Consider the following 13043-nt stretch of genomic DNA (forward strand, 5'->3'; position numbering starts at 1 on the left):
AACCAGTTTCTTATACTTTTCATTCGAGGTCCACATTTATGTCATGTCATTTCACTTTTAAAACTAGAAACAAAAAGTCCGTCACGATGTTGGTAAGTGTAAACAATAAAATTATTTCTTTTTTTCTATTTTTAATAAATAATTTTCATATTTTTGTTAAGTTCAATTATTCTTATTTATTAGACATTTGTTGAATAATTATATTTTTTTTTATATTTATATTTTATAAGTTTATAATATAATAATAATAATAATTAATTTTTGTATTTATATTTTTTATTACTATCTATATTAATTTTTTTTAATTTTTTTTTTAATCGTTAAATATTAATATTCAAATAATATTGCAATAATTTTTATAATTTTTTTTTTTTAATTTTTCAATAAAAAAAAAAATATTAAAAACCTTGATTTTTGAGAATATTTTATTATTAAATTATCATTTTGATTATAATTTATTTAAATTACATTTTAGGTGGAGGAATTTATTTTAAGAGGTATTCTCGTAGCAGCATTGACACCTTATAATTACAAAGAGTATGAATTTGTTTTTTTGCTAAAATTTAAAAATTTAATTAAAATTTAAAAAAAATTTTTTAATTTGAAATTTTTTTCTTTTGTTTTTAGTCCACTATCACTAAATTTAACAGTGATTCCAGATTATGTTCAATATTTGGAAAAAAAAGGTGTTGCAGGTGTACTTAGTGCGTATATTTTATTTAATTTTTTTTGTATTTAATATTATTTCGAAAATTTATTTTTTGTTTTTAAAAAAAAATATTTTTGGATAGGATTTAATTTATTAAAATTTGTTTTCAATTACATTTGTTTAAAAAAAAAACAGTTGGTGCAACAACAGGAGAAGGACAAGCTTTGTCTGTTCCCGAAAGAAAATCACTTGCTGAGGAATGGATGAAGGCGATAAAATCAACAAAATTACATTTAATGGTTCATATTGGAGGTGCTCCACTTCCTGATGTTTTAGAATTGGTTGGTAATTAATTAGTAATTAATTAATTTCTTAATTTAAACAATTAATAGTAATAATTAAAAAAAATATTAATTAATAATTAATTAATAAATTATTTTATTAATAATTTAAAAAAATAGTAATGAAAAAAAATTAATAAAATAATAATAATTAATAAATTAAATAAAATTTATAATAATTTTAAATATTAGTAATAAATAATAATTAATAAATCAGTATTTATTATATAAATTTGTTTTTTTCTTTGCAAAAAAAAAATTTACATCTGCAGAGGGAAATAAATAAAAAACTAAAAAGTTTTAATTTTATTTATTTTTATTCAGGCAAAACACGCGGAGAAATTACATGTCGATTCTTTGTTGACATTACCAGAATTGTATTTCAGACCTTCTAATGAAAAGGAATTAGCGACATATTTAAAACTTGTATCTGATGCAGCACCGAATACACCTTTGCTGTATTATCACACACCACAACGAGCGCCAATAAAAGGTACTTTTTTTTGACAATTTTTTTCTTTTTTTTTATCTTTTCGTACTATACAAAAAAGTGTTCCATAATTTTTTTAGATTTCGAATTTTTTAAAAAACATTTTTTTATATTAATTTTTCAAAAATTGCAGATTTAAAAAAAAAAATTTCTTTTTAAATGTATGTTAAAAATTTATTAATTTTAAAAGGTTTTGTTTTTGTATACCTTTTTTGAAAATTTAATGCATACAATAAGGGAAAAATAATTTTCCAGATAATTATTTTGAAAAATAAAAAAAAAAATTCTCTCTCCTTTTTTTTTTTGTATATAGGTCTGAACATTGCTGAATTTTTAGAAAATTATGGATATTTAGTTCCAACTCTTGTTGGTATTAAATATTCTAATACAGACTTATCTGAAGTTGCTCAAGCATTGGAGGCAAGGAATGGAAATTACACAATTCTCGTCGGAGCTGAAAAGGTAAATTATTTACTTATTTTTTTTTTACAAATATTTATAGTAAAGATAATAAAGATTAAATATAAATAATTTTAATTCAATAGAAATTTTAGTGAGTCAAAAATTTTAAATGCCAAAAATTACAATTTTACAGAATTTTCATTTTTTTCTAAATTTTTATTATTATTATTATTATTATTATTATTATTATTAATTTGATAGATTTCTTAAAATTCCAATTTTTCATTTTTTAACCGAAATTGCAAATATTATTATTTTTTCGTTCATTTTTATAATTTCGAACGAATTCAAAACTTCGGTAATTTGAAAATTTGAATCACTTTAAAAATCTGTTGAATGAGAACTCTATGATAAATTAATATTCGGTTAAATTAGAATTTTTTAAATAAAAAAAAAAATTGATTAAAGAGAATTTCTGTAAAATTAAAATTCCGTCAAACAAAAATTTGATAACAGAAAAATTTTTTTTGAATTAAAAATTTCTTTAAATAGAAATTCTGTCAATTAAAAATTCTAACAAAATTAATTTTATACATTATTCATGAGTCTCAAATATAAATGATGTTTAAAAAAAAAAAAAAAAAAAAAAAAAAAATTGTAATAGGTATTAATAAAATAATATTTTCAGCTAATATATCCAGCTTGTGCATTGGGTGCAGAAGCATTCATATCAGCTTCCTCAAATTTATTTCCTGAACTTCCGCTAACGATTAGTGAAGCGTGGAAAAATAAGGACTTTGAAAAAGCTAAAAAACATCAGGAACTTTTTACAAAAGCTCTAAATGTTTATCCTCTCTTTGGTAAATATATTCATTATTTTTAAATTATACAAAATTTATATTTTACCAAACATATATTATTAAAATTTGTTTGTGTTTTTTTTAAAAAGATTTTTAATTTTGAAGAATAATAAAATTATTTATAGATTTTTAGGACAAAGAAATTTTAATATTCTATAAATATAATTTTTGCATCCAAACAAATTGAGGCTCCGAATTTTTGAAAGGGAGATTGAATTTGCCGCACACAATTTTTGGCCTCTGGTGATAAAATTTTAAAAAAATTTAATATTAAATTTAAACAATTTTTTTCTTTAATTTATTGTCAAGTCTTATATTAAGATTAATTACAAATTATTACAAAAGATTGAAAATAATTATTTGTAATAGAAATCAAATTCAGGAATCAATCGAAGGGCTATTCTACTCACTCAATGGGGTCAAAACGGAGAAAAAAATTCATAAAATCATGAAAGTCTAAAAAAATGTTATTACACATTCGTAAACTTTGAAGCGCATAATTGTCGCATAAAAATCGTTAGAATTTTGATTTGAAAGAATTTTATTATGATATAATTATTTTTTTAGACAAATTTTTATTTTTCGAATTAGAATAATTGACGCAAAATTTCTATTTAAAACAAATTTTTTATAGTACAGATTTCTTAAAACGCCGAATTTTTATTTGTCCGAAATTGTAAATGGCCGAATAAACAATCAACAGAAAGATTACGGCGCGTTTTTTTTTTTCTTAAATTTATCAATCAGAAATTGTCAAAAAAATCGTGATTGGTCAATATTCTAATAAATATAAATTTTAGTAAAATTTCAATGTTAATTTTCAGATTTGTTATAAAAATTGTAAAAAAATTTTTTTTTAAGATTTTCTATTTTTTATCGTAATCGAGACTAATTGCAGAAAATATTTCATATATAGCTAAAGCTGTATAAAAAAAAATGTTGAGGATATTTTATAAATAAACTTTGATGAGTATAATAGCCCCAACTAATAGTTCCAATCAACTGGGGCTATTATAGTCACCATTTCAAATCTCTATAACTTTGGTAAAAATATTTTATTATCGTCTAACTAGGATATATCTTCAATCGGATATCGACAACATAGCACAAGAGTTGAAATTTTTTTTTTATTTAAATTTTGAATTTTTGTGAAGCAATGAGTAAAAAAAGTAGCATTTTTCTTTAGTATAATAGCCCCAGTTGACAGTATAAAAATAATTTATTAATAAATAATAATAATAATATTATTCTTAATTAATAAAAAAATAATAAATTATAAGATTTAATAAATAAATAAATAAATATATTACAGGAAATCAAGTGCAAGGTATAAAGCTTGCGATGCGACATTTGACACCTTTCGATTTTGGAGATGCTCGAATTCCTTGGAATCGGATTTCATCAGAGAAAGAAGTCAAATTAATAAAGGAATTGCAGAAAGAAGTTATAGATAAAATGGAATTTCTCGGTATTAAATGATAAATAAATTTTGTACTATCTCGTAAATTACTTATATATATATATATATATATATATATATACACTTAAAAATAAAAATTTTTTCAATAAAAAAATTAAGCTGTAAAAACTTATAATCACTAGTTAAAGGAATTTTTATTTGATCAAACTTTTGTAAAACTGATTTTCTAGTTGACCGAATTTTAATTTAATATAATTTTTATTCAAAACTAATTTATATTCTACAAAATTTTCATAATACAAAATTTTTAATTGACATAATTTTTCTTTAATTTAATTTCAAATTTAACCAAATTTCCATTTAACGAAATTCTTATTCTATAGAATTTTAAGTGATTCGAATTATCGACTGAATTTTCAATTCACCGAATTTTTCATTTGTCGGAAAAATAATCACCAGAAAGATTTCGGCGCGAATTTTAAAATTAATCAATCACAATTATATTGGTTTATTTTTTTTTAATTGGTCAATTTTAAAATATGCGACGAAATCTTTCTTTTTATTTTTCGGACATTTGTAATTTCGAACAAATAGAAATTTGGCGTTTTGACAATTCTATTAAATAAAAATTCATGAAATAAAAAATTCGGACAAATTGAATATTCGGTTAATTTGGAAATTCTGACACTTAAAAACTTGAATCACTTTAAATTATGTTGAATGAGAATTCATTGATAAATTAATATTCAGTTAAATAATTAAAATTTTTTTTAACCAAAACGCATTATTTTGTAAAATTGTACTTTCAATTCTGAAATATATTCGAAACAAAATTTTCTTGAATAATATTTTTTGTTGAATATAAATTATTGAGGAATTAATAAAATGAATTTAATATTTTAATAACATTAGCTATTAAAGTAAAATGTATTTATTAACTAATATTAAATTTAGTTAAAATTAAAAAAAAACGACTTAAAATCGATCCGGTGACTGAAATAATGAATAGAAATTCTGTGAAGTGAATATTTGATTGTATAAATATTCTGTAAATATATAAAAAAATAAGGTTAATGGAAATTCTTGCAAAAAATAATTTGAACAAATAAAAATTCAGCTAAAAGAAAATTCGGCGAAAATTCTATCTATAATGAATATTTTATTTTATAATAATAAAATGCTTGATCTGTCCTTCTGTCCTAACTTGAAGTTGGCCTTTTCTGATTTCACGTGCTTTTTTTGAATAGAAATCTTATGACGTGTCAAATTTTGACAATTCTTTTTCTCATTTTTGCCAAAGTTGTATAATTGTGTTTCCAAATTTAGGAATAAGTTTCTTTAAAATTCCAAATTCAAAAATTCAATTCACGAAGCTGAAGTACACAACGTTTACCAACGACATTTTTTTTAAACTTGTATATTGATTCAAAAATTGTAAACAAATACAAATAATTTATGATGAGAAAAAAGATGCGCCAGGAAATTTCGTACAAGATAGTAATTTGACAAAAATTTATTTTTAAAAATTAATTTTTAACGTACCAGGGGCCAACGAATACCTATTAAATATTAATTATAAAAACACAGGCCTCGAATCAACTTAAAGACACAAAAAGTCGTTTTAGTCGATTTATATTCCAAAAAAGTGGATTTGTTTTTTATTTTAACAAAAATATTTTACAGATTTTTAAATAAATTTTTTTTTTAAATAATAATCCTTTTCGAAGGGTTAAAGTTGAAACTTTTAGAAATAATTAAATTTCAAAAGATATTGTTAATTTTCAAACAATTATTAAATTTTACAGAACTAAAAATAATTTATTAAACAAATTTTAAATTTAATTGAATTTTCAAAGATTTAAAATTGAGATTTTTGAAATTAATTGAAACTTTAAAGTGTTTTGTAATTAAAATTTTAGATGATTTCACTAAACATTTATTAGAAAATGCGAACAAAATACAATAATTTGAAAATCATTTTTAATTGAAACATGGTTTCAGATAGTTGAATTTTCAAAGAATATTATTGAAATAGTTAAAAATAATTGAATTTCCTTAGAGTTATAATTGAAATTATTAAATTTCAAAAAAAAAAAATTTTCGATGGAAAATTTTAGAAATAATTCAATTTTAGATGCTTTTAAATTCAAATTATTGAAAATTCAATTAATTTTGAATTCAAATTTTAGAGAATAATGAAATTTTATTTGATTTTAAACTTGGAAAATAATTGAATTTCAGTTAATTTTGAATTGAAAATTTTGGGAAATAATTGAATTTTAATTGAAATTTTGGATATTAATTTAATTTAAGTTCATTTTTGATTGAAAATTTGGATAATTAATTTTGAATAGAAATTTTAGAAAATAATTGAATTTTATTTCATTTTAAATTGAAAACTTGGTAAATAATTAAATTTTAAATTAAAAATTTTGGATAATTATTGGATTTTTAATTGATTTTGAATTAAAATTTCGGGTAATAATTGAATTTTAGTTTATTTTGAATTGAAATTTTTTAAAATAAGTATATAAATAATATTTGTGCATAAATTTTGAAACAGAGACATATTATACAAGTAAATATGTCTTTATTTTTGTTTTAGTTTCTATAATTTTTTTTTTTAATTAAAAAAATTTTAAAAAAATTTTTTTTCGAACACGATAAAAAATAAATTTTTACGAAATTCGAAGAATAACTTTAACTAATGTGTTAAAAAAAAAGCATGAGGAAATAAAATTTTTACGAAGACAAGGAGAATGGGAAAATTTGAGACGCATGAATATTTAAAATTAATTTGTTACAATTTTCTATTTAATAAATATTCATATATATAATTTAATTTTAGTGAAATTTTTAATTTTCCAAAATTATTATTTATCAGAAATTTCATTTAAACAAATTTCTATATTTAGAAAAATTGAAATTAGAAATTCTGATAAAAAAAAATTGGGTGAAAATTCTATCTAATGAAATTCTATTTTCTAGCAAATAAAAATTTTAAAAAATTAATTTTAGGCATTATTTCAACGAATTTTCTGATTAACGAATGTAAACGAGTGTTTTGTCATTCAGAGTAAATTAAATTTTAAAAAAGTAAATTTAATAGTATTTTGTCTTTATTTTAAATATTCGAATTACAAAGTAGAGGAAAAAAGTTGTAGATTTTTTTATATATTGTCTATTAAATAATTTTTTTTTTTTTAATATTTGAATTTTGAAATTTCTTCACTTTTTGGTCTGTTTGACCAACTTTAAACCATCCAGTTGTGAACAAAATTGATTTGTAAAATTCAATGTCTCATCCCCTTCGCTTTTCACATCTTTTTTCTTCATTGCAGCGAAGATTACGACAACATTGTTTGTCATTCTGACACTGTAAATTAAATAAAAAATTAATTTGAAATCATCACTAAATTTCAATGGAAAAAATTAAATTTTTAAAATAATTTTTTTTTTAAAATAATTAATTAATAAATTTTTATTACTCCTTGTCTCTCTCGTAGGCAATCTTGAGGACTGCCTCTTCTCACACATTTTTTTTCCCTGTCATTGCATAGAAGATTACGGCAGCATTGTCGATTTTTATGACACTTGAAATTAGAAATTATTTTTTTAAAATTACATATGTGTTTTTATAAGTTGAAAAAAATTTGTTTTCTTCAAATTTTTTTTATAAATTTCCAAAATAATATAAAATATATAAATAAAAATCATATAATATATAAAATAAAATTTAAAAATAACGATTTAGGGTTGATTATTATTAAAAAAAAATTATTTACATGTTCACCAACGCCTGCACAATCATGATTAGCATCTACGACTAAGACGAAAAGTCCAATGCACAATAGTATGAGTGTGTATTTCATCTACATATGTAATTAAATATTAAAATTTAAATTAATCAAAAATTTTTTAAAATCTTTAAATAATTTTACCTTTTTTTGTTATTGCTCAGATTGTTAGTCTTCTTGAAAACAAAACTTAAAATTGATGTTGAAAACAAATTTCTCGCAATTTATATACTCACAAAAAATTGACAATTTTTTAAATTATTATATTATTGTTTTTTTTTGAAAGAAAAGGTTTTCCTGTTTTAAAAATGAAATGTTTATTTAAAATTTTTTCCCCTTCGGTATTTTCAGTATGTATTTCAGTTGCTAAATTAAAATCTATATTTAATTATTATTTTTTATATTTTCACTTTTATTTTGTTTTATTTTTAAATTACTTTTATCCTTGTTTACTTTTTGCCAAACACATTTTTATATCATTTAAAAAATTTTGTTTTTCGAAATAATAAAATTTTCTTAAAACATTTTTTTACTAATTAATTTTATTGTTTCTTATTTTCATTATTTTTATGTTAAAAAAAATAATTGTTTCTATTTTATGTTAAATTATCCAACAACAGGTGTAAATAAGTATTTACTTGCATAGTAACGTTTAAAATTAAATCATAGAAAAAACTTTTAAAAAAATAATTTTTAATTCTTCATACGGTGAATGGGACCTTATTGGCAAAAAAAATTTTAGGTTATGTTTGTTACTTTAGAGTTAAAAAACACAAAGATAACTTTTTAATACAAACCACTGATGTTTAAGTCTTCATTAGATCCAAAATATTCAACAAAAAGTAATGTTGATTTTACATAATTAAAAATTAATATTTGATTAAGGTAAAATTATCACTGAACATAACCTAAAATTTTTTTTACAACTAAGGTCCTTTTTACCGTAAAGCGTCACATTTAGTGTAAGTAAAATTTTTTTGTAATTTGTTTGGCATTACAAAAAAATTTTTTTTCAGTTTAAGAATATTGAACATACAATTGCAAAAAGAATTCTAGAAAATTAAAAATATTTAAATTATAAAATCTATACCGGACCCCCTCCCCAAAAAAAAATATTCTAAAAATGAACGTTTGTTGTTTTTTAAACATAGAAAAAGTCGATTTATTTTTTTCAAGAGTGGGATCTGATACATTTTGATGACCCTGTATAATAAATATTATACCTATAATTATAAACAATATAAAAAAAATTAAAACAGTTTTTACAATTAATTAATTTTTGTTTTTATTTTACATAATGGTTTATGACTTAAATTTTTGAAGGTGAAATAAAAATAAATCTAATATTATTATAATAAATTTATTATTCTAATATTGAAAATTCTTAATTTCAATTTTATTGTAACATTATTTAAATTATAAAAGATTCTTTATTTCAAAAATAATATTTATTCTCAACGAAATATTATAAATTTTTGTCATCTTTTTCGATGGTGGGTAAATTACAGCGTTATTTTTAATTTCTTAAATATAATTTCGAGTACAAAAATATAAGTAGTAAATACGACAAATTAAAAAAAAAAAAAGAATTAAAATTTCCACTTTTTTTATCACGAAAATAATGAAGAACACGCCATTGATAATTTTCGAAGTTCGCTTACTGAAAGATATTGTAAAATTTGTTGGATACCTTCAGGACAAAATGTAATTTTATAATTCTTTTTAATAAGATGAAACATACCATTTACGCACATATCAATTAATTCATTTCCTTGTTTACCTTTACTAACACGTATCTTAAAAAAGTCAGCATAAATTGGAAATTTCTCGATCGATAATTCTAAGCTATTTAATAATCTCTCGTTTCTTATATTAATCGAAACTTTCTTAATAGATTTCATTAAAATATCGTAAAAAGTCACATTTGATTCGTCGATAATTTTTGTTTTTTGCATATTTGGTTTGGTTTGGTTTTGTTTAGTGGCCTGTTGTCCCCGAGTTTTGCATATTTATTATCTGTTTTTGACATTCATTTCGCCAATCGAGATATTCGGAGGATTGATTATAAAAATTGACTTTCTTTTTCTCCGCTTCTTGATCGCAAGGAAGTAGCTCTAGTCGCGCAACATACACCTTTAAAATATGGATTGGAGCAAGGCGTATAATGTTCAAAAGATAATGGATATCCTCAATTTGATCGATCACGTGTACAGTTATCCAATAATTTTTGCTCGAAAGAGATATATTTCTGTAATCATAGTATTCCATAATAACATTTGCAATTTTTAAACTAATTTTTGTGTTGCAATATGACAAATTATCTAACACACCATTGACTTTATATTCTTTTAAATAATTCAGCAGGCATCTAATAATTTCGGGACGAAATTCTCCTTTTTCATTATTTTTCTCGTCATTTATATTCCCTTCCATTGATATTTCTTTTGAGTTAAAACAAGATGAATTCTGATCATCATCGCTAGAAACTGTTAATTCAATGAAACTTATTATTAAATTTTTATAATTATCTTCGTCGATTTTATTAACTCCGGCGATTAATAACATCTCTGTAATTTTTAACAAATTTTGAAACATTAAAGGAGTAACATTAGCAATGTCTGATAATCTGTGCAGTGCATAATAAAGTGAAGTATAATGACTTCCACTTTTTATTGGATCAGCACCGAAGTCTAAAAGAAATTTAACCATATTTGCATGACCTGCAGCTGCTGCAAAATCCAAGGGGGTGATTTCATGTTTATCTGTTCTTGAATTAATGTTGGCACCAAATTTTAAAAGCAATTCTACTAATTGTGTATACTTGAATGTTGCTGCCACATGAAGAGGATTTATTCCAAGAAAATTTTCAATTGAAAAACCCGCTGTTAGTAGAATTTTAAGGATTTCTTCGTTTCCATTTTCAACAGCAATATAAACTGCACATCCGCAAGATCTAAGATCAAATTTTACTTTACTCGCTTCTTTTTTTATGATTTCCTCAACAATTTCTACTTGACTCGCACGCACAGCTGAATGAAGTTCAGAATCACATAGAAATTTTTTTGGAATTATTGTTGAATTGCATGTTAATAAATATTTCCAAAGTTCCAAATTGCCAAAGTGAAGTGCTTCTTCAAGGACAGGTTTACTTCTTATTTTTGCGCCGTTTTCTATCAAGAGTTTAACAACATCTAAACAATTAGATTGTATTGACAAATCCAAGGGAGTTTCACCCAATTCGTTTATAGCGTCAATTCTGTCAAATCCATTCGTCATTAACAATTTAACCATTTCAAAATTTCTATATTTAACAGCAATATGAAGAGCTGTCATTGAACTTTCTTTATCTGTTCGTCCTTCATAAGCTTTGTCAAGTTGATAAACTTTGGCACCATGTTTGAAAAGAATTTTTATAAGTTCAATATTATTATTCACAGCAGCGCGTCGAATTGATTTTCTAAAATTATCTTGTCCATTTAGCTTAGCACCATTTTTTAAAAGAATATCAACAAGCTGAATATTATTTTCTTCAGTGGCGACATAAAGTGCTGTTTCTCCCAAGTGATTTGCAATATTTACATCTGCACCATTTTTTAAAAGAATTTCAACAAGTTGAATGTTATTTAATTTAGTGGCGACATAAAGTGGTGTTTTTCCATCTTCATTTACAATATTTACATCTGCACCATTTTTTAAAAGAATATCAACCAGCTGAATATTCTTCATCTTAGTCGCTATATGAAGTGGTGTTTCTTTATATTTATTTGTAATATTTACATCTGCACCATTTTTTAAAAGAATCTCAAAAAGTTGAATGTTTTCACTGTCAGTCGCTATATGAAGTGGTGTTCCTCCATATTTACTTGAAATATTTACATCTGCACCATTTTTTAAAAGAATATCAACCAGGTCTACCACTGCACAGTGGGCCAGGATCGACAAAAAGTGGCCAACCCTGCTAGAAGTAAAGAGATAGAAAATTTATCACTTTTTATATCTTTTTATCTCTGAGATAGAAAGTGATAGAAAAATTGTATAACTTTTAATCTCGGGTCTATAATCTTCTATTGCTTTCTATCTCTATTCTAATCAATATGATGTTTTTCGCTTTTAATAATCCTTTCTCTATCTCCTTCAATATCCAGTCTATACCATTCTATCGCTTTCTATCTCTATTCTAATCAACAAGATGTTTTTCGCTTTTAATATCCTTTTCTCTATCTCTTTCAATATCCAATCTATACCCATCTATCGCCTTTTATCTCCATTCTAATCAACAAGATGTTTTTCGCTTTTAATATCCTTTTCTCTATCTCTTTCAATATCCAGTCTATATCCTTTTATCGCTTTCTATCTCCATTTTTATCAACAAGATGTTTTTCGCTTTTAATAACCTTTTCTCTATCTCTTTCAATCTATAGTCTATACAATGTATCTCAATTCAATTTGCTTGGATATAACTTTAGAAAACTCTACCAAACTCTAAATGTAAGTGAGTTCTTACATATACCCACTACGTTAAAAATTTAAGTTACGGTGATTCATTATTTCAAAACAAATATTTAATAATGCTTTTTATCGCTTTCTATATATAGGAAAATTATTAAAAAAGTTAACTTACTACTTCTTTTACATAGGCTTTTAACTATTTATACTCTACTGTCTAGTTTAATTTTTATTTATTTATTATAATTAATTTAATACGCTACAAGTTTATTTTATAAAATTTAACTTAATTTTTTAAAACATCTTCAAAAACTAGTTTTTAATAACTGCGCTAAATATAAATAATGCTTATTTTTATTTGAAGTTTTGTGGATGTCTGAATTCAAAAATAATTTATTTCATAATTTTCTATGCATGATAAACAAATATAAAAATTGTAACAATTATTATTACAAAAATATAATAATTATATTATAATATTGCGGAGAGCACAAATATAAACTTTATAACCTATCTTATAAATATTATGAGAAGTTTTTTAATAAAAAAAATAATAATGATACAAGTCAAAATTTAAATTTTGATAATATAAAAAAATTCAAAAGTATAAGTTGAAAAGAACTATTATTTTCTAAACT

The 13043-nt window shown here is 22.2% G+C and overlaps 3 protein-coding genes across 3 annotated transcripts; 1 reads left to right on the forward strand and 2 right to left on the reverse strand.

The window, feature by feature from the left end:
- LOC127286749 (N-acetylneuraminate lyase-like) lies at window positions 1–5365 on the forward strand. The gene is made up of 8 exons (XM_051313326.1): window positions 1–92; window positions 476–537; window positions 628–704; window positions 845–990; window positions 1315–1483; window positions 1794–1942; window positions 2571–2742; window positions 4055–5365. The coding sequence occupies exons 1-8, from the start codon at window positions 39–41 to the stop codon at window positions 4219–4221; spliced, it is 996 nt and encodes a 331-aa protein (XP_051169283.1). The 5' UTR covers window positions 1–38; the 3' UTR covers window positions 4222–5365.
- A 1929-nt stretch (window positions 5366–7294) lies between these two features.
- On the reverse strand, window positions 7295–8297 carry LOC127286753 (uncharacterized protein SJCHGC09803-like). Its single transcript, XM_051313331.1, has 4 exons — window positions 8104–8297; window positions 7948–8034; window positions 7651–7755; window positions 7295–7538 (listed from the first exon to the last, which is right to left on the reverse strand). Exons 2-4 carry the CDS (start codon window positions 8032–8034, stop codon window positions 7464–7466), a joined length of 267 nt encoding a protein of 88 aa, XP_051169288.1. The 5' UTR covers window positions 8104–8297; the 3' UTR covers window positions 7295–7463.
- A 1151-nt stretch (window positions 8298–9448) lies between these two features.
- Window positions 9449–12596, reverse strand: LOC127286747 (ankyrin-2-like). The gene has a single exon (XM_051313324.1). The coding sequence runs from the start codon at window positions 11683–11685 to the stop codon at window positions 9937–9939; it is 1749 nt and encodes a 582-aa protein (XP_051169281.1). The 5' UTR covers window positions 11686–12596; the 3' UTR covers window positions 9449–9936.
- Window positions 12597–13043: the final 447 nt, after the last annotated feature.

This window comes from Leptopilina boulardi, unplaced genomic scaffold, assembly GCF_019393585.1.
Source record: "Leptopilina boulardi isolate dan_hultmark-lab unplaced genomic scaffold, ZJU_Lbou_2.1 LbouV2_362, whole genome shotgun sequence".
NCBI lineage: Eukaryota > Metazoa > Arthropoda > Insecta > Hymenoptera > Figitidae > Leptopilina > Leptopilina boulardi.